Source organism: Manis pentadactyla, chromosome 3, assembly GCF_030020395.1.
Source record: "Manis pentadactyla isolate mManPen7 chromosome 3, mManPen7.hap1, whole genome shotgun sequence".
In the NCBI taxonomy this organism is placed as follows: Eukaryota; Metazoa; Chordata; class Mammalia; order Pholidota; family Manidae; genus Manis; species Manis pentadactyla.
The window spans coordinates 19,855,044-19,880,396 of NC_080021.1; the positions used below are offsets into that span (position 1 = coordinate 19,855,044).

Consider the following 25,353-nt stretch of genomic DNA (forward strand, 5'->3'; position numbering starts at 1 on the left):
GGGAAGTTTCACCTCCAAACGCTCGCTTGCTGGTCTGAATTCGGTGGCGCCACGTCCCTCTGTCTCCGCCTTTTGCACCGCAGCTTGGGTGGTTTCCGCTTCGACACCTTACACTCGTGGAGCCGACCGCGTTGTGAGGGGGCCGGGACGGGGAGTCGGGCGGCTGTGCGGCGTCCTGGCCACGTAAGAGGCGAAGATGTCGGACATCGGGGATTGGTTCAGGAGCATCCCGGCTATCACGCGCTATTGGTTTGCCGCCACCGTCGCGGTGCCCTTGGTCGGCAAACTCGGTCTCATCAGTCCGGCCTACTTTTTCCTCTGGCCCGAAGCCTTTCTCTATCGCTTCCAGGTACTGGCCGGTGACTGGGGCAGTGGAGACTACAGGTCCCAGGCAGCCCCGTGGTGGCGGACCGTGGGCGGGCATGTTGCGTGCGCGCGGTGCCTGGTGGGATTTGTAGGGCGACGGCTCCAGCGGTTTAAAACGGGCGGGGGGCTGTGGTCCCGGGGCGGGGTGGAGGCGAAGGGGTCTGGAGCGAGGACCAGGACGGCTGGACCAGGAAGGTTTGGCCCGGTGGAAAGGGACTGATTTCGCCCTTCTGTTAAGATTGTGCTGCTCACCCTCTGCACTCAGAGGAGGATTCAGTAGGAAGGTAAGATCTGTGATGTCAATCTATTGGACGCAGATGATAAGTAGCCTGGGTCCACCTGGAATAGGCATTTGCCTTTGAACTTCCCTTTGCCACCCACGTGGGTGGCATGTGGATGTCAACTTACCCAACAACCAGCTGAGTTCTTACATGAATGATTTGAGTTCAGAGGTGCAAAGAGTAAGTTTATTTACTTGCATTCCCCTCCGACCCTGATCTAGTTGTATCTGGCATATGGTAGTTGAATGTGTGGTGGAATGAGTAGAGAGTAAATTGCTCCAGAATGGAAGGCCTTGTTATTTTTTCAAGCATGAAGGTGACAGACAGTCTAGAGTAACATTCCAGACAAGAGAATATTAGGTTCCTGGAGGTTATCTTTATTCACTGGATTCTGTGATTTAAATCTTTAATCAGAGGCAGGTCAGATAATAAGATTTAACATTAATTACAACACATTACTTGGTCTTTGAATAACACTCTTGTCTTCTCCCTTTTCACTGGCTGTTTCTTAATGCTTTGCTCGTTCCTCATTTCCTAGCGTTTAAATCTTGGGATGTGCCCTAGGGATCAGTTACAGGACTGCTCTACACTCTCCCCAGCTGTGGGTGATCTCATTTACCTTCATGGCATTAAATACCTTCTATAAACTGAAGACTCTAAAATACAAATATACACATTTTCGGTCTATATCTACCTACTGATTTCCAGACTTGTACATCCCTAAACCGTCTATTTGAAATTACCGCTTGGGTGAGTAATCAGCGTCTCAAACTTAACATGCCCTGAACAGAATACCCTTTTGCTCTTTGCCCTAGAAGTAAATAACAACTCCATTATTAAAGCAGCTCAAACTACTAGTTGTGGAGTCATCTTTGACTTCTTTTTCTCTCACATCCCACGATCTGTCAGCAAATTCTAGCCTGGTTCCTTTCAATCTTTTCTCTAGAAAGCTGGAGTGATCTTTTTAAAACATAAATCAAGTCCTGTAAGTTCTCTGCCCAGAACCTTTCAAAGTCTTCTCAACTTAATGAGCAGCCTTTGTAGTGGCCTTCAAAGCCCCTATTGCCCCTTAATAATAATAATCTCCTATCACTCTCCACTTTTCAGATTAGGTTCCACAGTGGAGCCCTGTGGCTAACTTCATCTCTCCTCAGGACATTTGCACATGTTTTTTCTCTGCTTGAGGAAGATAATAACCATGGTTTACTTTCTTACCTCCTTCAAGTCTGTGCCCACTTATTGGAAAGGCCTGATCTGATTGCCTTACATAAAAGAGTACCCCTCTTCACTTGGTCTTCCATTTCTCTTGCTGCATATTATCCCCTTGGTACTTGTTAGTTCTTCAGAAAATAAGGCTCCATGACAGCCAGATCTTTGTCTTGTTTACTACTGTCTTTGTTACCTGAAATGGTGCCTGGCACATAGCAGGTGCTTACATAGTGACCGAAGGCATGGAAGTAATTGGGCACTTGCTAGGGCTGGGCAATGGAGGTACACTAGTGAATAAGACAGAAAAATCCAAGCACCCATGAAGATAATAAGAGAGGCATATCATAGAGAGTGACTTAAGGGGTGTAATGCTTGATAGAATGTTCCAGAAAGCTCTCAGAAAAGATAACTGAAATCTCAATGATGAGGAGCCAGCTTTGGGAAGATCTGACTCTGGGGACAGCCTTCTAGGAAGAAGGAATAGTAAGTGAAAGGCTTAGAGGCAGGCACTGGAAACAGAAGACTGGGTATAGAGTCAGCCATAGGATGAGGATTGGTAGATGAGGATGGAGAAATAGCCAGGGGTGAGTGCAGTAAAACCAAGATGGAAAGGTAGGCTAGGGCTAGATTGAATAAGGTTTTGTGGTTTGAACTTTATTTTGAACACACCAAGAAGGCTTTGGAGCCTTTTGAACAAAAGACTGACAAGATAGTCTTAAAAGCCATGTGGGATGGGCTTGCTATGTGGTGTGGGGGAGAGGGAGATATCAAGTTAGGAGGCAGGAGAGAGGTGGTGTTTTGGACCAGGTTGGCTGTGAAGACAGAAGTGGGTAGACTTGGGACTGTGGTGGACAGATTGCAGCTGAATGGATATGAAGGGTGAGTGCGTGAAGAAGCAGGACTCAAGATGTCACTGTTTTCCCAGGGGATGGTGGAGCCCTTTACCAAGATCAGAAGTTGTGTGTGTGTGTGTTGAGGGGCTGAGATTTGGTGGGTTGGGGCAGGAGAAGGTAGAGATAAAGAGTTATGTTGTGGCCATATTAAGTCTGGAAATGCTTTTTAGGCATCCAAGTAGAGAATTTAGGCAGTTGGGTGTTAGAATATAATTTGGACACACAGCCAGAATTGCATACTGTTTTCTATTTATTTGCTTCGGTAAATATTTATTGACCAAGGGAATTCACTTGGTCCCTGGTGGCATGTAGGTAATATGTGTGTGTGAGGAGCAGTGCTTGTAAATAATTTTGTGAGAAGGACCTGGTCAAAACTGCCCCTTTGACCCTTCTTGCAAAATCTTGCTTGCTTGCGTCGTTAGATTAACCAAATAATAAAGCCTTTCTAATAGACTGTAGATGTATAATGTTAAAAGAGGTGACCTGATTAGAAAGAGTCATAATTCATGTCATATCTTCCTTGATTTCCTCATTTCCTTGCATTGTTTCTTGGGGGCTTGTTACCCTGCTACTGGGGAGAACTGTAGTGGGGAGGACAGTGCACCGACTATCCCCGTGTGAAGAGGCCAATAGCTATGCCTTGTTTTTGCTCCTCTGACTCCTATCCATTCTGGGTAAGTTTAGCTTTCACATCCACCTGGAGGAAACTCCTTTGCCAATGAAGCAGTTGAAGGAAAAACTGCATATGAGAGGCTAATGTGTGAGGACAAACAGAGTGTGGTGTGCTTCTGCTAGAGGCTCATCTTGTCCTTGGAAGCCAGATTTCAGCAGCTTAAGAAATTGGGGATGATTGATTTAGAATTGCGGATTCATGTTGGAAGTGACAAAAGTTACTTTTCCTCCTTATCTGTAGGTTTCCCCCGAGCAGCTTGTTGATGTGGAACTCCAGAGGTTTGAAATGTTATTTCTTAGTTTGGAGAGGTGGCACACGTAGGTGTGTGTGAGACTCACTATACCATTGTCCACAGTTCCTACTCCCTCACACTTAATACCCAGCAATGAGATCATTCATAATAACGAAATGTCTTCATATTGGTCCCTGATTAGCTAGAAGAGGGGTGGCAGTTTCCTGCTGCCCTAGCTGTTTCTGAGATGATGTCTCCCAGGGCTGCAAGCATGGTGGTATTTAATTATTTCTTTGGACAAAATCATATCACCCCCTTACATCTGCATTGTGCTTATCCATGTTTTCTCACTCAGTGCCCTCAGTCATCCTGGGATAAGTGTTACCCCAGTTTATAGACAGCTGCACTTTCATTTTCTATTACTGTGAGTCAAAGATAGTTCTGAGCTCTCTCGTTTAACTCCTGTGCATAATAGCTACCAAGACACGTAGTTCAGTGTTCAGCAAAATATTTTCGAGGGTGATTTCTTCCAGATCAGTCATAGCAAATTATTTCTCCCATTCTGTTAAAGTAGAAAGCCCATAGGATTTGAAGTAGTTGAGTCATGGTCTCCAGGCCTGGCTTAGCCCCTTACTAGTTAGTTGTATGCCTTTAGGCAAGTTATTTATCCTTTCTGAGCCTCACTTTTTTTTACCTATAATGGGGGATAATTTAATACCATGTGGAACTCTATTCAACTCCATTGATTATAAGATGCTCCATCATTTGAATACAACTTTTTGAGGGGGAGTAAAGTAGAAGTTACATTAAATGAATAATGAATTGATTGTAAGACATATCCTAATTTTAGAAACACAAAAATAAATCTTCAAATTGAAGAAATATGTGAACTACTTTATGCTGCTCTAATATAAAATACATAGTGTTTTTAAAGTGTCCAGTAGTCTGGTAAATAATCTGTTAAAAGATAGTGCCTATTTTTATTTATTAGCTAATAATAATTCCTGCCATTATTGCCTTTTCATTGTGGGCAGTAAGACTCCAATTTTAATTTGTTGTTGAAAGTGAATATAACTGCTGGATTATTATCCTGTATTTTGTCTCATTAAAAGCATTCTGACTTGAAATGAGAAGATATGAACTCTTAGTTTCTCTCTGATTTTGTTTCCAGGAATGAGAATGGCACCAGCCAAATCTGTGATTGGTCTTCATGCTTGTTTTTGCCAAGCCTTTGCTTATGTCACCACATTTAACCCTACCCAGCTGACGTAAGAGTGTACTGGGGAAGAGAGACATATGCACACACAACTGGAAGGGGAATGAACTTGGTCTGTAGGCCGAGCATAGAAGTGGCTTCAAAGTTTGGAGTAGAACTTCAGTGGCTAGCGTTCTAGTATGTGCAGCTTTAAACCCTTTCCTCACAGTCATGTCCACATTAAAGATAGTTCTGTTGTGGTCTGTAGGTAAGATTGCCCATTAGCTCGTAGCTTTGTTTTTCTTTTTTAACTTTTTGTATATACAAGGAGAAAAGTGTATGTATTACATACTTACAATTTAAAAAAACTGAATACTTGTATAGAACCAGAACCCAGATTAAGGAACAGAGCATTACCAGCACCCCCAAAACCTTCCTGCTGATCCCTTCTGGTCCCTACCCCTCCAAGGGTAACTACTATCTTGGCTTTTAATATCATAGATTGTTTTTGCCAATTTTTTTGCTCTCTGTAAGTGGAGTTTTACAGTGTGCTTTTGTGTCTAGTCTCTTTTAAACAGTATGTTCGAGAGTCACCCATATTGTGGCATTAGAGATTGCTCATCCTCAGACTGTTCCATCATATGAGGCCACCATTTATTTACCCATTCTATTGGTAACGGGCCTTTTTGGTAGTTTCCAGTTTTGGCTATAATGAATAGTGCTGTTGGGAACATTCTAGTACCTGTCCTGGTGAACATAGGTATGCATTTCTGTTGAGTATATACCTAGGTGTATAATTGATGGCTTCTAATAGCTCTTTCTTGCCTACTTAGTGTGTCCAAAAATACATAAATAAATAAAGGGCTACACTTTGTTAACATCAACATTTGGCACATGGGTGCTCATCTTTCTTATTTGCTTGTTGGCCAGTGTACTTTCTTAACTCCAAATTAGCCAATCTTTATTGTTTCAGAAAAATCTCTGGTTTGATACTTAAAAAACCCCACTGTAGACTCTGGATGGCATTTTTAATTATTTCAGTAATGATAGGTAGAATTTAGTTCAGGTATGGCTGCAGCCACTCTCTCAATGGAAGTTGTTGGACTTGTAACTAAAGAACAATGTCTTAATGTTTTCTTGAAGGCTTTACATGCCAATGAAGACGTGTACTTCTTGCTTTTGTTAAGTGAAGATCTCTAGGCATATTACCTAAACTCTACTGAGGGCCCAGCTTTCCTCATGAAGAAGCTGGGGTGAATATGATTCTGGCCTTGGGATTGCTCTGGGGTTAAAACAAGATGCTTCCCTCTGTGCAGTCCTCTGCCTGCAGGTCCTGGGTTCTTGGTGCTGTATCCAGTTGCCTTCTACTGGAGCTGGGAGCCATGAAAAAGGCTTTCCAGGGTCCAAAGTCACCTCCACCACTCCTAGCCCTGAAAATAAAGCCATTTCCTTCCTATTTACATTATCAGAGGAAAGAAAGGGGTTATTTAGCAGGGTATCTTCTTGGGGATTTCAGAAATACATTGTGTTTCTGCAGAGATGAGCTATCTCTTGGTCTTTACAAATTATAATTTTAAAGTAATGCAAAAAGAATATTAAGTTTTTCAGATCAGTGAAAGCAAGTGTAACTCAAGGGTAAGCTTAATGAATGGGGAAAAAAGTGAGGTTGTTTTGACAGATACTAATTTCCAAAGCACAGGTGCACACAGTGGCTAAAAATAATGTTATGTCGTCAGTGTTTGTGAAAAATGTAGTCAGAAAAAAAAGGGTTTCTTTTCCAAAATCAAGCTGTGAGTGTAGTTTAAAATGTGAATTTGTACAAAATACGTCAGTGTGTGTCTCCTAAAAGATTGTAATTATCATGCACCCACACATATAACAAAGCTCCTTGTTAATCCATTTTCTTAATTCTAACGTTTTACAAAACCTGTGAGATAAGGAAGGCAGGAGTCATAGGACAAATGCACTGGGTAGATGAAGATGCAAATTTAAAAGTCTGTATTTCTCCAAGGCCCCAAAGCTATTTAAGTCAAGCCCGGGGCTTGCTTGCTTCTGGTCTTTATTCCCAATGTTCTTAATAAGCAGGGGGAATCAGGATTATACAAGAGCAGAAATGCTGGAAATTTTTACTAATTGTAATTATACCTCATAATAATGATGTCACTGTGAAAGGCATTGCAGAAATAGGGGTTTGGTATTCTAAACTCTTTAGGCTGTCAGGGATAAAATTCTAGTTCTACCACGTACTACTGTTCGTTAACTTTTTCTCATCCTGTTTCTCCATCTGTAAAGCCCACCTCCTGAGTCAATGCATGTAAATGAGCAGAATATCACTTTTTTTTAAACTATTAACCAAAGTAGGGCAAGTGTTCGTATATTATTCCCATTTTATGGATGGAAATTAAGGCTCAGAAATGATAACTTACTGGATAACCTAGAAGAAATAGACAACTTTCTAGAAAAATACAACCTTCCAAGACTGACCAAGGAAGAAACAGAAGTCTAAACAGACCAATTACCAGCAACGAAATTGAATCAGTAATCAAAAACTACCCAAGGAAAAATTCCCTTCCCTGGACCGGGTGGATTCACTGCTGAATTTTATCAGACATTTAGAGAAGACATAATACCCATTCTCCTTAAAGTTTTCCAAAAAATAGAAGAGGAGGGAACACTTCCAAACTCATTCTATGAAGCATCACTAATACCAAAACCAGGCAAAGACCCCACAAAAAAAGAAAACTACAGACTAATATACCTGATGAACATAGATGCAAAAATACTCAACAAAATATTAGCAAACCGAATTCAAAAATACATCAAGAGGATCATATACCATGATCAAGTGGGATTCATCCCAGGGATGCAAGGATGGTACAACATTTGAAAATCCATCAACATCCACCACATCAACAAAAAGAAGGACAAAACCACATGATCATCTGCATAGATGCTGAAAAAGCCTTCGACAAAATTCAACATCCATTCATGATAAAAACTCTCAACAAAATGGGTATAGAGGGCAAGTACCTCAACATAATAAAGGCCATATATGACAAACCCACGGCCAACATCATACTTACAGTGAGAAGCTGAAAGCCTTTCCTTTAAGATTGAAAATAAGACAAGGATGCCCACTCTCTCCACTTTCATTCAACATAGTTCTGGAGGTTCTTGCCACAGCAATCAATCAACACACACAAAAAAAAGGCATCCAGATTGGCAAGGAAGAAGCTAAACTTTCCCTGTTTGCAGATGACATGATATTGTACACAAAAAACCCTAAAGAATCCACTCCAAAACTACTAGAACTAATATCTGAATTCAGTAAAGTTGCAGGATACAAAATTAATACACAGAAATCTGTTGCATTCCTATACACTAAAGATGAACTAGCAGAGAAATCAGGAAAACAATTCCATTCACAATTGCAGCAAAAAGAATAAAACACCTAGGAATAAACCTAACCAAGGAAGTGAAAGACCTATACTCTGAAAACTACAAGACACTCTTAAGAGAAATTAAAGAGGACACTAATAAATGGAAATTCATCCCATGCTCTTGGCTAGGAAAAATTAATATTGTCAAAATGGTCATCCTGCCTAAAGCAATCTACAGATTCAATGCAATCCCTATCAAAACACCAACAGCATTCTTCAATTAACTGGAACAAATAGTTCTAAAATTCATATGGAACCACAAAAGACCCCGAATAGCCAAAGCAATCCTGAGAAGGAAGAATAAAGCAAGGGGGATTTCATTTCCCATCTTCAAGCTCTGCTACAAAGCCACAGTAATCAAGACAATCTGGTACTGGCACAAGAACAGAGCCACAGACCAGTGGAACAGCATAAAGAGTCCAGGTATTAACCCAAGCATATATGGTCAATTAATATACAATAAAGGAGCCATGGGTATACAGTGGGAAAATGACAGCCTTTTCAACAGCTGGTGTTGGCAGTGCTGGAGAGCTACATGTAAGAGAATGAAACTGGATTACTGCCTAACTCCATACACAAAAGTAAACTTGAAATGGATCAAAGACCTGAATGTAAGTCATGAAACCATAAAACTCTTAGAAGAAAAATATAGCCAAAACTCTCTTGGACATAAATATGAGCAACTTCTTCATGAACATATCTCCCTGGGCAGGAGAAACAAAAGTAAAAATGAACAAGTGGGACTATATCAAATTAAAAACCTTCTGTACAGCAAAGGACACCATCAGTAGAACAAAAAGGCATCCTACAATATGGGAGAATATATTCATAAATGACATATCTGATAAGGGGTTGACATCTAAAATACATAAAGAGCTCATGCACCTCAACAGTCAAAAAGCAAATAAGCCAATTAAAAAATGGGCAGAGGATCTGAACAGATACTTCTCCAAAGAAGAAATTCACATGGCCAACAGACACATGAAAAGATGCTCCACATCGCTAATTATCAGGGAAATGCAAATTAAAACCACAATGAGGTATCACCTCACACCCGTAAGGATGGCTGCCATCCAAAAGACAAACAACAACAAATGTTGGCAAGGATGTGGAGAAAGGGGAACCCTCCTATACTGCTGGTGGGAATGTAAATTAGGTCAACCATTGTGGAAAGCAGTGTGGAGGTTCCTCAAAATGCTCAAAATAGTATTACCATTTGACCCAGGAATTCAACTCCTAGGAATTTACCCTAAGAATGCAGCAGCCCAGTTTGAAAAAGACAGATGCACCCCTATGTTTATTGCAGCACTATTTACAATAGCCAAGAAATGGAAGTGACCTAAGTGTCAATCAGTAGATGACTGAATAAAGAAGATGTGGTACATATACACAATGGAATATTATTCAGCCATAAGAAGAAAACAAATCCTACCATTTGCAACAACATGGATGGAGCTAGAGGGTATTGTGCTCAGTGAAATAAGCCAGGTGGGGAAAGACAAGTATCAAATGATTTCACTCATCTGTGGAGTATAAGAACAAAGAAAAAACAAGGAAAAAATACAGCAGCAGACTCATAAAACCCAAGAATGGACTAACAGTTACCAAAGGGAAAGGGACTGGGGAGGATGGGTGGGAAGGGAGGGGTAAGGGGAAAAAGGGGCATTACAATGAGCACACATAATGGTGGGAGGTCCACAGGGAAGGCAATATAGCACAGAGAAGACAAGTAGTGACTCTATAGCATCTTGCTACACTGATGGACAGTGACTGTAATGGGGTATGTAGTGGGGACTTGATAATGGGGGGAATCTAGAAACCACAATGTTGCTCATGTAATTGTATATTAATGATACCAAAAAAAAATTACATGGTACATTCACAAACAATTAAAGCCCTAAAAAAAAGGTAACGTGTAAGCTAAGATTTGAATCTAGGTGTTTTTATATCATTTCTAGTGTTCTTTCCATTAGACTATACTGTTTCTATGAAAAAGTTGTGAGTAAACCACTGTGAATTTTAACTCATTTTGTTTTACTGGTTTAATAAAATGACTTAAAAAGTCACTTTTTGAGTGTTATAAAATGCATTTTCCTTTATCGGGTATTAAGCTATGAAGGTTACATTCCTATACTTGGACAATGCAACTAACTTGCTAGCTCTGTGCCTGACCAGGCCCCACAATAATGCCCTGCATTCCAGCCACACCCAAATTGTCAGCAAGACTCATTCATTTATTGTGAGCTTGCAGTTCTTTGGAATTTTGTACCTGTTTTTCCAAGGTCAAACTTCCCCTGTCTTGTGCCCATTCTTTGTTCTTTGGAGAACTTCCCCAACTATTGAGAACTCCTTGATGTAGGGGCCATGTCTTTCATGCTTTTGCAGTAAGACGCATAGCTCTCAGGCCAAAAGCGAGCATTATGCTGGCATTTCCAAAAGTCTGGGAGGGCCATCTACTTCAAGCACTATTATTTAACATCGTTCTGGAGGTACTAGCCAGTGAATTAGGCAAGAATGGAGTAAGCTATAAAACTATGTACAGATCGATCTGTATGCTTGGAAAGCCCAAGAGGCTCAGTTTTCAAATATTACAAACAATAAGATAATTCAGCTGTGGTGGTTGGTTGTAAAAAAGAGATAAAAAGCAATAGCTTTATAGTAAACTATAAAAGCTTATAGTTCTTGGCTGGAAATTGTCTCAATACCATATTGATAAAATAAAGATTCTAGTTCATTTAGAAAAAGAAAATACTGAGACCAGCCAAGAACATTATGACTCTGGAAGAAAGATGGGAGGGTGATTATTTAATTATTAACTTTACCAGATTTTATATTATAAAATCAGAAACTAAAATATTGCTGTAGGAATTCTATTCCAAAGAGAATAGTCTCAAGGTAAACTTTTAACATAAAAGGGAATAAATATGTGATAAAAGCTTTTTAAGTCAATGGAGAAAAGAGAGGTTAATCTGTAAATAGGACTGAGAAAACTGAGTGACCATCTAGAATAATAAGCTGGATCTCTTCCTGGCTCCATGAATGTGCTTAACATTGTGAGCTCTTCTGTATTCTTGGAGTGTATCTTGTAAGTGTATCTTAGCATGATACATGATGGGTACATTTGCCTACATTAAATTGAGCTTTTACATGTCAACATATGGCAAAAATACCATAAAAGGGGAAGTCCAACAACAGACCAGAAAATATTTACAACAATGAGAAAGGGAAATTTATATGTAAAGAAATGCAAATCTAGTAGAAAAATTAAGAGAGGAAATGCTAAAGTTTAAAAAACATGATTGGTAAATATACACTAAATGGTGAGGGTGTAGAGAGAAGACAGGCATTAATCTACATTTTAGGAGAAAGTAAATTGGTTAAACATTTTTATAGGCATTTGGCAGTCTCTACCAAAATTAAATACAAATGTCTGTTGATTTAGCCGATTAACTCACAGGATTTTATCATATATGTATATTTATAAAAAGGATATTCAAGAATGTTCATTGTGGCATTTTAATAGTTTAAAGGAATTTTGGATATCCCCATAAAAGGAATACTATGTAGCCAATAAAAACATTTTGTCAAGGGAATGAAACAAGGTTTAGAATAGTGCAATATACAGTAGGATGAAAAGGATGGATAATAGTAACACATACTATTATTTTTTGAAAGAAATACAAGAAACTCATCTAGAAAGCATTCTGGGAGACAGCGTCAGGAGAGAAGCTTACTTCTCACTATAGACTTCTCTGTGATTTTTTTTTTGTTGGAGGGAAGGAAGGGTTAATATTGTTAAGTTGTATATCCATATTGCTTAAATGGCACGGTGCTTTGAATTAAAAACTCCTTTTTTACATCTACCTTTTGAATATGGCATTTTTGGGCAAGGTTTGTCATTCTTTGTCTAAATGGAGGTATTACTGTACAGTTGGAAATTGTCTTTCTAATTCATGTTTGACAGGCTCAACTGTATGTATGTCTGATCCCAGCGAAGACTAACCACATACTTTTATAGTATTGTTGGTTTTTTTCAGCCTGTTTAGAAATATTTATTGGTTTGCAAGTTGATATGACTGCAGCTGATAGGAACTTTTCTTCAGATGACTTCTTTCTTTATTTCTTTATTTTGAAAAACAACAGAAATTTATTCTTTCACAGTTCTGGTGACTAGAAGTCCAAAGTCAAGGTGTCAGTGGGATGGGTTCCTTTTGGAAGCTCTAAAGGAGAGAATCTGTTCCGTGCCTCTCTACTAACTTCTGGGGTTTGCCAGCAATCTCTGGAATTCCTTGGTTTGTAGATTCTTCACTCCAGTCCTGCGTCCATCTTCACATGATTTTGTCCACTCTGTGTGTGTCTCTGTCCAACTTTCCCTCTTCTTGTAAGGACTCCAGTCATTGAGTTAGGGCCTGCTCTCACCCAGTGTAACCACATCTTGATTACATCTGCAAAGACCCGATTTCTAAATAAGGTCCAGTGGCTTTTTGATTTATATTGGTGGAGTCCCTTTGGTAGCTCTCATCATGGAGGAGAATGTTTGGCAAGGGTTAATTTTGCTTTTTTAAAAGAAAAAAAAAAATTAACCGGGCTTGAGAAACTAACAGCTGTATTTATTTTGATCTGTACAGATTTGGAGGCCAATCACTGCCACCTTTTATTTCCCTGTGGGTCCAGGAACTGGATTTCTCTATTTGGTCAATTTATATTTCTTATATCAATATTCTACACGACTTGAAACAGGTATGTTATCCATATTTTTTTAAAGTGTTGTTTCTGTCTAATTTACTAATCTATATGTTTATTTGTCAGAGGAATTTTGAGGGCAGTTAGCATCTACTGAAAAATAGCATAATGATAGTAAATGCTCAGAAAGTGGTAACTAGGCCAGGACTGTACTAGGCACTTCGATTATTTGATTTTTAATCCTCACAACATCATCATGAGGTGTAAGTAACAGTGTTACCATTTTATAGGTGAAAAAAATACAAGGCCAGAGGTGTACACATCTTGCACACACCTTGTCCTTAGTGGTGGACAGGAGATTCAAAGCATAAAGTGACTTGGTTGAGGTGAAACTGATACCAGAACTCTCACCACCAAATCTAGGGTTTGATCCTTAAATCCACCAGAATGTTTGATTTTTCACTCTCCCTTATCCCATTTGGACCCGATTATTATGCTGACTTGCTTAATTCTCTATGCCGCTGAAATAATTTGAGGATAAAGTTGTTAGAGTAATTTTTTTATATTAGTAGTAAACTCTAGATTAAATGTGGATGATCCATGACCAGTTTTTAAAAATTTTATTACAGAATATCTTCAAAACACAAAAGTGGAAAGAAAGATTAATGAACCTTTTTCATTTTATTAAGATAAAATTCATATAACATAACATTTAACCATTTTAAAGTGTACAATTCAGTGGTCTTTGGTATATTCCCAATGTTATGCCACCATCACCACTCTCTGATTCAGGACATTTTCATTAGCCCCTCAAAAACCCAAAGCAGTCACTCTCCAGCTTCCCCCCTTCTCCCAGCCCCTTGGCAACCACTGCACCTACTTTCTGGGTATATGGATTTGGCTGTTTGGGACGTTTTATGAGTCCTTTTGTGACTGGCTTCTTTGCCCTGGCCCATCCATGTCAGAGCAGGTGTCAGTGTGAGCCCTTCCTTAGCCATCACTCACCTGTAACAATATCTCAGAGCCACTCCTATATTATCTCTGTCCATGTCAGTCCCCCCACCCCTGATTATTTGAAGCAAAATGCCAGATACATCATTTTATCCAGAAATATTTTCATTCTGCCTCTGAAATACAGTGACTTAAAAATGATAATACTTTTATTAAATCTAATTGACAGTAATTCATGGCCACTTGTTATTTGTGAATTGCCTTCTCTTAGACACCCTGTACCCATTAGCAGCTATGCCCCATTTCTATTCAGACCTATTCTACTCCCCAGCCCACAGGCAACACTAATCTGCTTTCTGCCTCTTTAGGTTTGCCCATTATGGACATTTCTTAGAAACAGAATCATACAATATGTGGTCTTTTGTGACTGACTTCTTTCATATAGCATAGTATTTTCAAGGTTCTTCCTTGTAATTAGTACTTTATTCCTTTTTATTACCAAATACAATTCCATTGGATGGGATTATCATATTTTGTTTTTCCATTCATCAATTAATGGGCATTTGATTTTTCATTTTTTGGCTGTTATGAATGATGCTGCTATGAAGTTTGTGTAGAGGGGAACTTTTGAGATCTTTCTATTTAAAGAAAATTTCACAGACAACAAAACAATGATTTGGAGAAGTGGTGACATGCCGATAGGCCACAAAGCTATTTGAGGTAACACAGTCAGACTTGGAACCAAGTTTACTGATGCCCAGCCTTCTCTCTACCACATGGCCTCAGGGTAGCATTTTGACAAAATGTTTGCCACCTACATGTTTTCCTGTCTTGGTTAAATTAAGTTTGTAGCAGTGTTGGCTTATTTACAAGATTTCTGATTAGAACTGCAAGATAGTAATTGGAGACCAGTGAATCTGTAAATTCCCAGTTGCAAGCTTTCCAAATAATACAGTACTATAGTTATGTGATTGCAATATTTTAACTATTCAGTCTAAAGAATTCTTAGAAATCACAAAACCAAAACCATATCAAAAGAATTATAGCTATTACTAGAATTCAGAAGTTTTGTTTGAATTTTACCTTTGATTCATCATAGTGATTTCTTACCATTAAGCATCCTTAACTCTGTGGTAAAGTGTGCCTTTGAGGTACCAGGGGAGAAGTAAGGGAAAGGAGGAGAAACTTTGGCTGGAAACCTGGTTTCTTTTAGATAGATTTCTTTTTTTGTCTTCCTGGCACTTGACTTTTATTTTTAATTGACCATATGTCATGTAATTGTGGTGGGATATGGAGGGGAGGGAAGGTAACTGTGCTGGAGTGACCTGAAAGTTACTTGTTTCTTTTCTTAGCCTCTCTTCTAGTCTTCCACCTGAAGGCATGAATAGTCGCCCTTAGAAGGAAGAGCTGGGCCAGTGTTGATTATTCTGCCCATTAATAAGACAGAGCCTGGCATATGGTGTAGTGATAAGAGTATTAAGCTAATAATTAGACTCCACTCTGCTTCTAACAAGCCTTGTGCCTTTGGTCACGTTAACTATTTCCGCATCTGTAAGAAGGGGGTTCAGGTGCTTTCATTCTACCTCACGGATGTAGTATGAAGATTAAGAGTCAGAAGCTATGGAAAGGTTTGGCTGGCCACCCCCCATGTTCCTGCAATCATTAGCCCTCACTAGAACGTAAGCTTCTGGAAGATGGAGACTGAGTCTTCTCAGTAAGCCCAGTGCTGACTAACTGGTAGCGTGTGTGTCTGTGTGTGTGTATAACAACAACAATAACAATAAGTACCTCCCAGCACAGTCGTGCTGGAGGAGACCTAAGAGGCAAAACAGAGAGGGCTTCTCCCCTGCTAGCTTACGGCCTAGTGGAGGGAAAAGGGATTAACCACAAATCACAAATGTGTCATCAGGTCGTGATGAGAGCCGCGGAGGCTGACAGGCTGTGTGGGTCTTAGGGGTTGGGGTCTCAGCAGCTGTGGATGGACTGTCCTCCCCTTTGGTCTCTTAGCTCCTGGTAGTTGGAGCAAGTGACTGGACTTCAGTTAGGAGGCTGCAAATTAGCCTTACTCAGGTGACTGTAGTCACCTTCACAGTTTTACTGAGGACATGGTTTTAGATATTAAAATTTTTTTTCTTTTACTTGAGAGGTTTTTAAATATTCTCATTTTTGCCTTCTCTATAATTTTTGAAGTATTTTTCTACATTGAAGTCACTTTGGTCTGGAATTCTGAACCATAACATTTGGCTTATTTTTATTCCTAGGAGCTTTTGATGGGAGGCCAGCAGACTATTTATTCATGCTCCTCTTTAACTGGATTTGCATCGTGGTATCCTTCCATCTGTTATTTTGGGCCAGAAATAAACCAGTTTTTTTCAGGTTTGGGGAAACAGTATTCTGTACAGCACTTCAAATTACAGTATTTGCCTCTGTGTTTACTCTAGTTAATAATTAAGAATACTGAAAGCTCTTTTTAAAAGACGTGGTAAATCATAGCCACTGGGTGATATGTTTGTTCTCTTGCCATTGCCTTTGTGGGATATTTCCACGTTTGGTTGAGTTTTATTACTGTTCCATCTTCTCGTTCCCAGTTCTCTGTGTTCTGATGTGTGACAGCTTGTTGACTGCAATACAAAGAGATTCCATGCCATGAGACAGCGTCTGAATTCTATGGTCCTTATCAGAAAATTAATTTAGAATCAGCATCCTTTACATTGCTGTCCTTGTCTTGGGGTCCTACATAGTAATTCAGTCCCTCTGAATTACCCACCCGTCTCTGGGAAAGGACCCAGAATGTGTCTCTGCCATGTATCAAGCACAGTTGTCAGCAGCCTTCCAGCTGTGGACCTTATGGATGGTGGAAGCAGTGGAATGGACTTGATGGCTCAAATCTTACGCAGAGTTGGTGAACTCAAAAATTACTCTGGGGCTCCGCTTCCATGGAAACTTGGCCAAGAGCCAGGAAATGTAGTATTTGGGTGCCCTTTCTCCTCCTTTAAAGGAAGAAAAAAAAAATGTTTTCGACTTTGACCGTGCTGTGGAGCCTTGCATGTGGGTGGAGTCATTTTTGCCTCAGGGCACAGGCATCATCTTCCAACTGAAGGAGGGATGCTAAAATGCAGTGGCAGGGCAAAGAGGGATGCAAGGAGACCAAACTGAGCCATATGCTGAAGCAGTCAATTTCTGCCATTTTCCTGTCATCATATAGTCTAATAGAATATTCATAATGAAGATTATTAGGTACCTTTGTATTCTGGGGTGTTTTAAGCAACCTGAACTACAGAAAAGTGTTTTACTTCAGGACACTGTAATGAAGTGAACTTTTACTAGGTGCAGAATGCTTTCTTTGTGTGTGATCTTTAACTTTACAAACCAAGATTACTGGCTTAGCAATGGATATGCAGGTAAGTGTCCCTTGAAACTACCTATTTGCCTTTTTAAATATTTCAAATTTACTATTAATGGTCTTTGAAAAGTTTAAGTTGTTGCATTAATTATGTGGTTACTTTTGTGGTATTTTGAAATTACAGAATTATAGGTGTTTTATTTTGAAGATCGTAAATGAGTTATCTAAACCTTTACTTTTCTTCCTTCTTTCTGGTTTCTTCATTGTTTGAACATTGAGAATGATGGTTATCCAGTATTTTCTGTGTATTATGTGGATATGTATTTTTTAAAAATTGAGAATATACAGTAAGTGAAGTTTATTGCCTACTTTTTGGAGTAATAGAGCTTGACTCTGATATATCTGAATCCATTCAAAATAATATAATTGTGTAGTCTTTTATTAAGGTATTTTGAAACATGCGTTTACACGATTAATTAAATAAAAGGATCAGTTTATAAGTCTGATGAGTTGAATTTCTCTTTGCTTTTTGAATAGCCATGTGAGAATTTGTTTAGAAGGGTGAGGTTAAAAAAAAAAAGATAGGTTCCTATCAAGCCTCAGTTTTAAGTGCCTCTGGAGCCTTGACTTTACATGTTGACTTCTTTTGCAGTTGCTGATGATTCCTCTGATCATGTCAGTGCTTTATGTCTGGGCCCAGCTGAACAGAGACATGATTGTATCATTTTGGTTTGGAACACGATTTAAGGTACTTCAACCTTGTTGGAAAAATTTCCTTTTCATTTGTCTTTGCAGAAATCCTTCTCTTTGGCCCAGAGATGTACTTTCTGATTCGTCCAGAAGAGGTCACTGCAGAGCAGTATACCATAGGCAAGCCCCTTCTCCCTTCCTCAGTATCCCGACTCGGAATCCTTTGCTGACTATTAATTCTCCAGCCCTCTGTACCTCAGGCCCCTCAGGCCTGTGTGCCCGAGCCAGCTCATGTACGCGTGTGTGGTAGAGAAAGGGAAGGAAAGATACTCTTATGTGGGAGCCTCCCTTTTAAAATATGTTTTAATCATTCCCTGTTACATATTTCACACATTAGCTAAAACATTGTGTTTTGCCCCCAAACGCTTCCCTTTGTGCCATCTCTTAGAATTTTTCACCTGTAATGTCTTTTTTATTTTCTTCCTCATGTAAATAGTATCTGTTCTTCAGTTGAGTTGGGCTTGAACATAGTTCCTGAGTTTCCTGACCAGAATTAGACTTGCCTTTGGGTTTCTGCAATACTTTGTGTTCCCCTTATAGTACATTCTGCCTTCCAGTTACTTACGTATAACCCTTTCTTTACCAAGATAGCACTTGGTGTGATGTCTTGAATCTGGGAAGGGACTCAGATCTTGAATTCCCTATCTTATTTGGGAGACTATTAGTTCAAGATATCAATGTGTAATGAGATGAGATGTGAAATATGTAAAAAAAAAACCTAAAAAGATGGGGTATTTTTAATTAATTGTGACAGATTGCTAGTTGGAGTCTTAATGTGATTCTATTCTGTGATTCTTTGTTTCTTTTAATGTCTGTAGAACACTCATGTATGTTCTGAAGCTGTTTGTTAATACCAATTTACCGGGGAATGTATTGCATCTGAATTATGGGCAAAGTGCTCTGTTCCTCTGTTTATTAATATATGTGTAAGTATAATTTCAGGTAGAAGTTTTAAATACAAAGATGCTAGATTGAGCTGAGAAATGTTTGCAGTGACTTTCCAAAGAATTTATATAAAGCCCTTGTCAGTGTATAATTACCCAGTCCAGCCCCCTAACAGTTGTATCCTTTTGAGGTGTGGTTATTCATGTTTGTGTATTTTTTTTCCTAGGCCTGTTATTTGCCGTGGGTTATCCTTGGGTTCAACTATATCATCGGAGGCTCGTGAGTGATATTAGACTTAAACTCTTGAAAGCCTTCCATTATTCTTTATCTTCCTTCTCTAGTCTTTATAAAACTTTAAAGAATCTTAACATTGATACATAGGAACTGTATACTTAGGAAATAATTTCATTTTGATGTAATTGATTAAATTGTAGGACTTTAAGGCTATTTAGCATTGACTGTTATTTTGTTAGGTCATTTTTAGACATAGTATTTTCCATATGTGTGTTTTTGAATAAGTATTTTTCTTCATTGTCCAGATCAAACAAACACAGACCTCATTTGTTATCTAAGCTGACTCCTCTAAAAGCCCTGCATAAAATTTCTGTTTATTATTCTTAAGGTATTTCCAGAATGCCTTGAAAACTGCTCACCAGTCACACAAATGCAGAGTCTTAAATGGGAAGTAGTTTTGTAAGTGGTTTGATAGTACAGAAGTTTTAGCTAAATAGGGTCAAATTTCTAGTCTGAAATTAGAATTGAGGCTTAGGAAAGCCTTTAATATATCCAGTCACAATTTTAAAAGGAAGATACCAAGATGCAGGTATTCTAAGAACTCCCATTTCTTATACTACAAAATACTTTAAATATTTTAATAGATTGTAGTGCTATTAGTTCTCAATACATCTGGCATATCTGCTCTGTGTGGTCCTAACTCCACTGCATATTGATGTGCTAGATGCTAGATTGAATCAAGTAAACAGACTTTAGAGCATAGCAAGTCCTGGGCTTGGAAAAGCTGCCCTGCCACGCAGAAGGACAGAGTCTGGAAGTAGTTTCAGATGTTGATTTGTCCCCGACAGGAATCAGGTTGCAGGTGAGGACAAAGAAAGATATGTAACAGTAAGAGTGAATCTATAAAACCTTGAAATGGCCTGTATGTAAACCCTGGGAAAACTGAAGAAGGTCAGTGTTTATTTTAGGATGACAAGGTGAGGTCAGCTCTCCAGAGCCACCTCTGTGATGTCTTACACTCAAGGATCCAAGAGGCCAGGGAGGGTTGCTGTGGCTCCAGGCACGGGGGAGCAGGCATTTTCTCATGCTTTTCCCTTGCTACCAGCCTTCATATTTGCCCACATTTTACGAATACCATATTCATGACTGAAAGCATTCAGAAGCTTGCTTAACTTCCCCAACTCTTAGGCAGAAAGTCGCAAAAACAGCATTTTGAGGATGGCCTGGAGCTTGAAAGAGATGTCAGAGGGGCAGCTGGCTCTGAAGAGCACAGACCCCATTGGTTCAGCAGGATGGTTTCCCTTCTGCCTCAGAATGCATTTGCCATTCAGACTACAAAAGGGCTCATTACGGGGCTGTCACAGACTCCCAGGGACCAGAAAGGGCTGCCATGAAGGGTCCCTTCCCTGTGCTATTAGTTAAAACTTGCTGCATCTCCCTTCACTGCTTGAATGTCTTTAAGCTAATTTGGCTCTCTGTTTGCAGGGTAATCAATGAGCTAATTGGAAATCTTGTTGGACATCTTTATTTCTTCCTAATGTTCAGATACCCAATGGATTTAGGAGGAAGAAATTTTCTATCCACACCTCAGTTTTTGTAAGTGTTTTTTTGCTCTCTTATTTAACAGCCATTTTACTGCCTGTGTTCTTATGCATCCTGATAAAAACTCGATGAGGGGTAGGATTTAGCTCTTTGTCTAATGGAGAAATGTGAGCCAAGAAATGACTCACCATGGTCACACAGACATAGGAAGCTAGGGATTGAAGCCACAGCTCAGTCTTTATGGAGCCCTTTTAGCCAGGGGCTGCTGACAACTAGATTCAGCAGGACCCTGAGCATTACAGCTCTGCTGAGCGAGCAGGACCCCTGTGTGCTGCAGCCAGCCAAGGGGCCTGGACAGAGGCACAGGATGACAGGGTGTATTCTCTTGGAGCATCAAGTTTACCGAAGATTTGGTTGGGGAAGTGGTAAGGGGGTTAAGTTAGCTCCATTGGTTGGCAGTTTAAAATGTTTGTAAATTAAATATAGAATATCAAACTTCCAGGACTATTCAAAGTTAAAATAAGAGACTTGAAGTTTGTATAGTCCAAGCACCCTGGGAGTATGTACTTGTTTCTCTTTGTGTTTAGGGTTTTCTCAAGTGAGGAGTCTGAGGGCACAGCTTTGGTTTTGAGATAGATTTGGGTTGGAACTCCCTTCTCTCATGTGCCAGTTTTGATGCTGGGAAAGTTACTTAATATAACCTCTGAGCTTCAACTTGCAAATCTAAGTTTGGGGGAAGCCTGTCCCAGGACCGCAGGAGGTGCAGCATGCTGTTGGCAGTGCTATAGAGGGTACTTGGTAAACACACCCCCTTAGCCTTGTTCCTAAAGTTGGGGCTGGCATGGGCTTTTACAAGCCAGAAGAGATGCTGACACACTTGAGCATGTAAGTGGTATGACCATTCTGTCAACGAAGCGAAAGGCTGTTGAGGAAGGGACTGGTGAAATCACCATCTGGGTGCCACAGCCTGCCTGAGAATCACACCTAATCTCCAGACAGGGATTGGCAATAATAGTTTGCATTTAAAAGCTTAAAAAAAAAACCAACTTTCACATCTTGCTCATTTTAACGTTTTACAGTTTGTCATTCTTCCAAAGGGGTCAATGAGAGCAATAAAACTGGAATAGGCCCCCCAGCTCTCCCCTCCTCTTCCTTTTATAGGTTAGTGGTAGGTTGTTGAAAGACTTCTGTTGTTAAATATAATATACAAACAGAGAGGTACAGTGTTGTTGTTTGGTGTTTTTTTGCTTTTTCCTTTAAGAGCATAAAAAGAAACATGTCTCTTCTGAGCCTTGAGTTGCCTTCAGGCTAAAAAAACAAATGACCAATCTGCTTCCTAATTATCGAAGGACACCGTAACAGCAGGTTTGGATTTTTAATCTAGGTTTATCAAGTCAGATGGCAGATGCATCAATTAAAAAAGAAGTTGGTGCTTTTGGGGGCCAACAGTTATTTTGCTTTAAATGGCCATATTCTGACTTGATGGCTTGGAGATATTTCGCAATCATGGGCAACAAAGTATATGAGATTCTAAGTGGCAAAGTCAACAGCACACTGGAGCCTGCCTTCTATTTGAGCTGCTGGTGGAAGCCCTTCTGCTAAATTTTGCATAAAGATCAGATGACAAAATGTAGCTCCTTGCAAAGCAGTAACTGCTTTGAAATTACCATAAATTTTTGTTGATTATGTATAATTGGGTGTCTTTTTATACTAATTACTTGCATTTAATTTCACTATCCATTTAAGCAATGGTGATGGCTTCCATATTGTCTTACAGTAAGAGGCAAAGCAAGACAGCCCTAGTGTGGATTTCATTTAGAGTGTTTTATTATGTGCTTGGGAGGAATAGTATTGTAACAGAATGTCATGCATGTTGAGGAGTCAGCAGCTGGAAATATATTTTAATTTAAAGAAAAAGCTGTATTTGTTTAAAGGGAAGATGTGATTTATAGAATTCTAAGATGTAACGCTAGTGTGCATTCCATGAAAAGCAGACAGACCTTCTGTATGCAGTGATTTTTCTGTTTAAAAGGAGTCATTTTCTTTTTTGGGAGGGAGCATGAATGTTTATATCAGGGATGATGTAAATAAAGGAGGGCTCCAGTCACTAACTGCTGTCACCTGAGTCATGCTGTGTGTCCCCTTGGCAGCAGGAGGCCTGTTGTGCAGGGTGTGAGCTCCAGAGCCAGGCTGCCTGTCTGTCAGTCACTGAGTTAAGCACTGAGATGGTAAAGTTAAATGGGACATTGTCACCAGCCTTCCATTGGCCACAGACTAATATAATTCAATGTGACAGATGCCATGGGGACACCAGGAAAGGGAGATGTGTTTGTGGTCAGATAACTGTGTGGCAGTAATTTTCTTGTTTTCTCTTCCCACCCCCTCAATCTGCTCCAGGTACCGCTGGCTGCCTAGCAGGAGAGGAGGGGTGTCAGGATTTGGTGTGCCCCCTCCTAGCATGAGGCGAGCTGCTGACCAGAACGGTGGAGGTGGGAGACACAACTGGGGACAGGGCTTCCGTCTTGGGGACCAGTGAAGGAGTGGCCTCTGGCCTGCCCACCAGCTTCTCTGCACAGATGAATTTTCCTCCCAGTGCTGGGTGTGCTTAACCAAGTTCTAGCAAATGCCCTTGGACCTGACCCACACTGAATGTAGTCTTTCAGTACAAGACAAAATTTTTTAAATCCTGAAGAAAAATATAAGTGTTCCTCAGGTTTGATGATTCTCATTCAAGTCCTTACTGCTCCGAAGAACAATAGCAACTGTGCTAATTTCAGAACTGGCTGTATGTTTTGGTGTCTTCTCTTCCTTTTCCGTCTGAATAATGGGCTTTGGCAGGTCCTGGTCTGTTGGCACCAAGCTGGGCATCTGGGGTTGGGTCACCAAACATTTGTCAAAGGGACTCTTAGGTCTTTCTTGCCCACATGCCTCCCTCCTGCTCTTCCTAACCCCCAAATTTGCAACTAGAGGAGGTTGCCCATAAAATGGTTCTGCCTTTGACAGGCTTTCTTATTTATTGACTTTTGCCAAGGCTTGGTCACAAAGAACTTGTTTACATCACCTGCCCCCACCTTTGGTGGCAGAACTGTAGCAGTAGGAGAGAAAACTGGAGCAGCGGATGAAGAGCTTTCTCAACTTTTGGAATTGCTGTGACCCGTATCAGTTGCAGCCATTTGCCCTCTCTTCAGATGGTTTTATAAAAAGCACCACTGAGTCAGTGAGGGCCACAGATTTGTATAAATGAGGCATGAGGGTTGTTGCTAGGCATTGTTTTCCTAAGTTAAGTGATCAAAACTATAGTGGAGTTGCATCTTACACAGGGGCTAGGTTTAAACTGTGGTGGGCATAATCCCTTTGCATCTCGTGTAGGGCATAGTGGCGTTGTGTGTACCCAGAGTAGTTGGATTATATTGTGCTAGAAAGTACCAAATCACATTTGCTCAGGGAAATGCTCTCTCTGAGAGGTACCTGGGCATTGATGCCATTTCATTCTCATTCTGGATGTATGTTATTGAGTATGGAGTGGGGAACCTGATACCCTATTTCAATTGTCGTATTTTGGTGCCCCTTCCTCCTTTTAAGTGGACATGTCCTTCAGTTAATTGTGAGGAATGTGCAGCACCTCTGTAACATAGATCATATTTGAAGAGCTAAATAAGCTCATATAAGTGAATCACATAATTTCGGGTTGTAATGGCTTTAGAATCATTTGTGTTTGAGGGCCTCTTTTGAGTCGTGAATATACAAGTCACAAATATATACATCAGAACAGCTTAAATACCCACAGCGTTGTTTTCATAGGTGGGCTTTTTCCATGAGAGCTAGGCTTGCTTGTCACCAAATAAAGTTTTTTGAAGGCCATGGTGTTTCACATAGTTCCCTTGTTTTATGTTTTTATTCTGAAAGCAGACTCCCAGGAGCAGTGTTGAGTGGCTGCCATACTTTGGGTCAACTAAAAAGGCTTTGAACATTGTGATCAGTTTCTTTCTGGAAGGAGCCTTGTGCTGTAACACGTTGCTGGAGCTTTGCGCCTGGGCTTGGCTAGTGTGGTATAATAGTGATGTGTGGTATACTCGGACGTGGGGATTTGAAAACAGCTCATTTTTAATAATGTTTACTTGTGTACCTCTCCATATTTGAATGATAAAACGGGGGGCAGGGAGAATCTGAACCTTACCTGTCACATGTTCTGATGTTGACCTGTGGCCACAATAAAATTCACTTGTAAAATTTTAGAAGCCATCGTTCCTGCTATGTTGCATGTGCACCTCATTGTACAGGCGTGGAAACCCATGGTATGTGTAAGAAGATTCTCATGGTAAGTGAGCTGGAGTCTCTACATGCCCTCTTAGCAGCTCAACTGCCTGAGAGCAGTAGTTTTTCTAAAAGTTACAAGTGTTCTTTATAGAATTCTTCAGTTAAAGGCAAAATGTTCATTACATTCTTCCTCTTAACACACTTAGGAAGCTGATAATTTTATTAATCTTGTCTGGATTTCCTACCTTCTTTGGAATGATTTTAGCCAAGCAAGCTCTTTGAGATTTGATTTGATAAGGAAAGATACGACAGTGGATTCTCTTTATGAATGAAAAAAATCCTGATTTTGTATAGAGAAACTACTCTTTTGTAACATCCTTTTTATTGGTCAAAATTGTAAATTAAAATGTACAACTTGA

The 25,353-nt window shown here is 39.9% G+C and overlaps 1 protein-coding gene across 1 annotated transcript; it reads left to right on the plus strand.

The window, feature by feature from the left end:
* Positions 1 to 6: 6 nt before the first annotated feature.
* Positions 7 to 25,353, plus strand: DERL1 (derlin 1). The gene is made up of 8 exons (XM_036925510.2): positions 7 to 349; positions 12,918 to 13,029; positions 16,185 to 16,249; positions 17,298 to 17,324; positions 17,919 to 18,014; positions 19,128 to 19,180; positions 20,621 to 20,731; positions 23,075 to 25,353. The coding sequence occupies exons 1-8, from the start codon at positions 197 to 199 to the stop codon at positions 23,211 to 23,213; spliced, it is 756 nt and encodes a 251-aa protein (XP_036781405.1). The 5' UTR covers positions 7 to 196; the 3' UTR covers positions 23,214 to 25,353.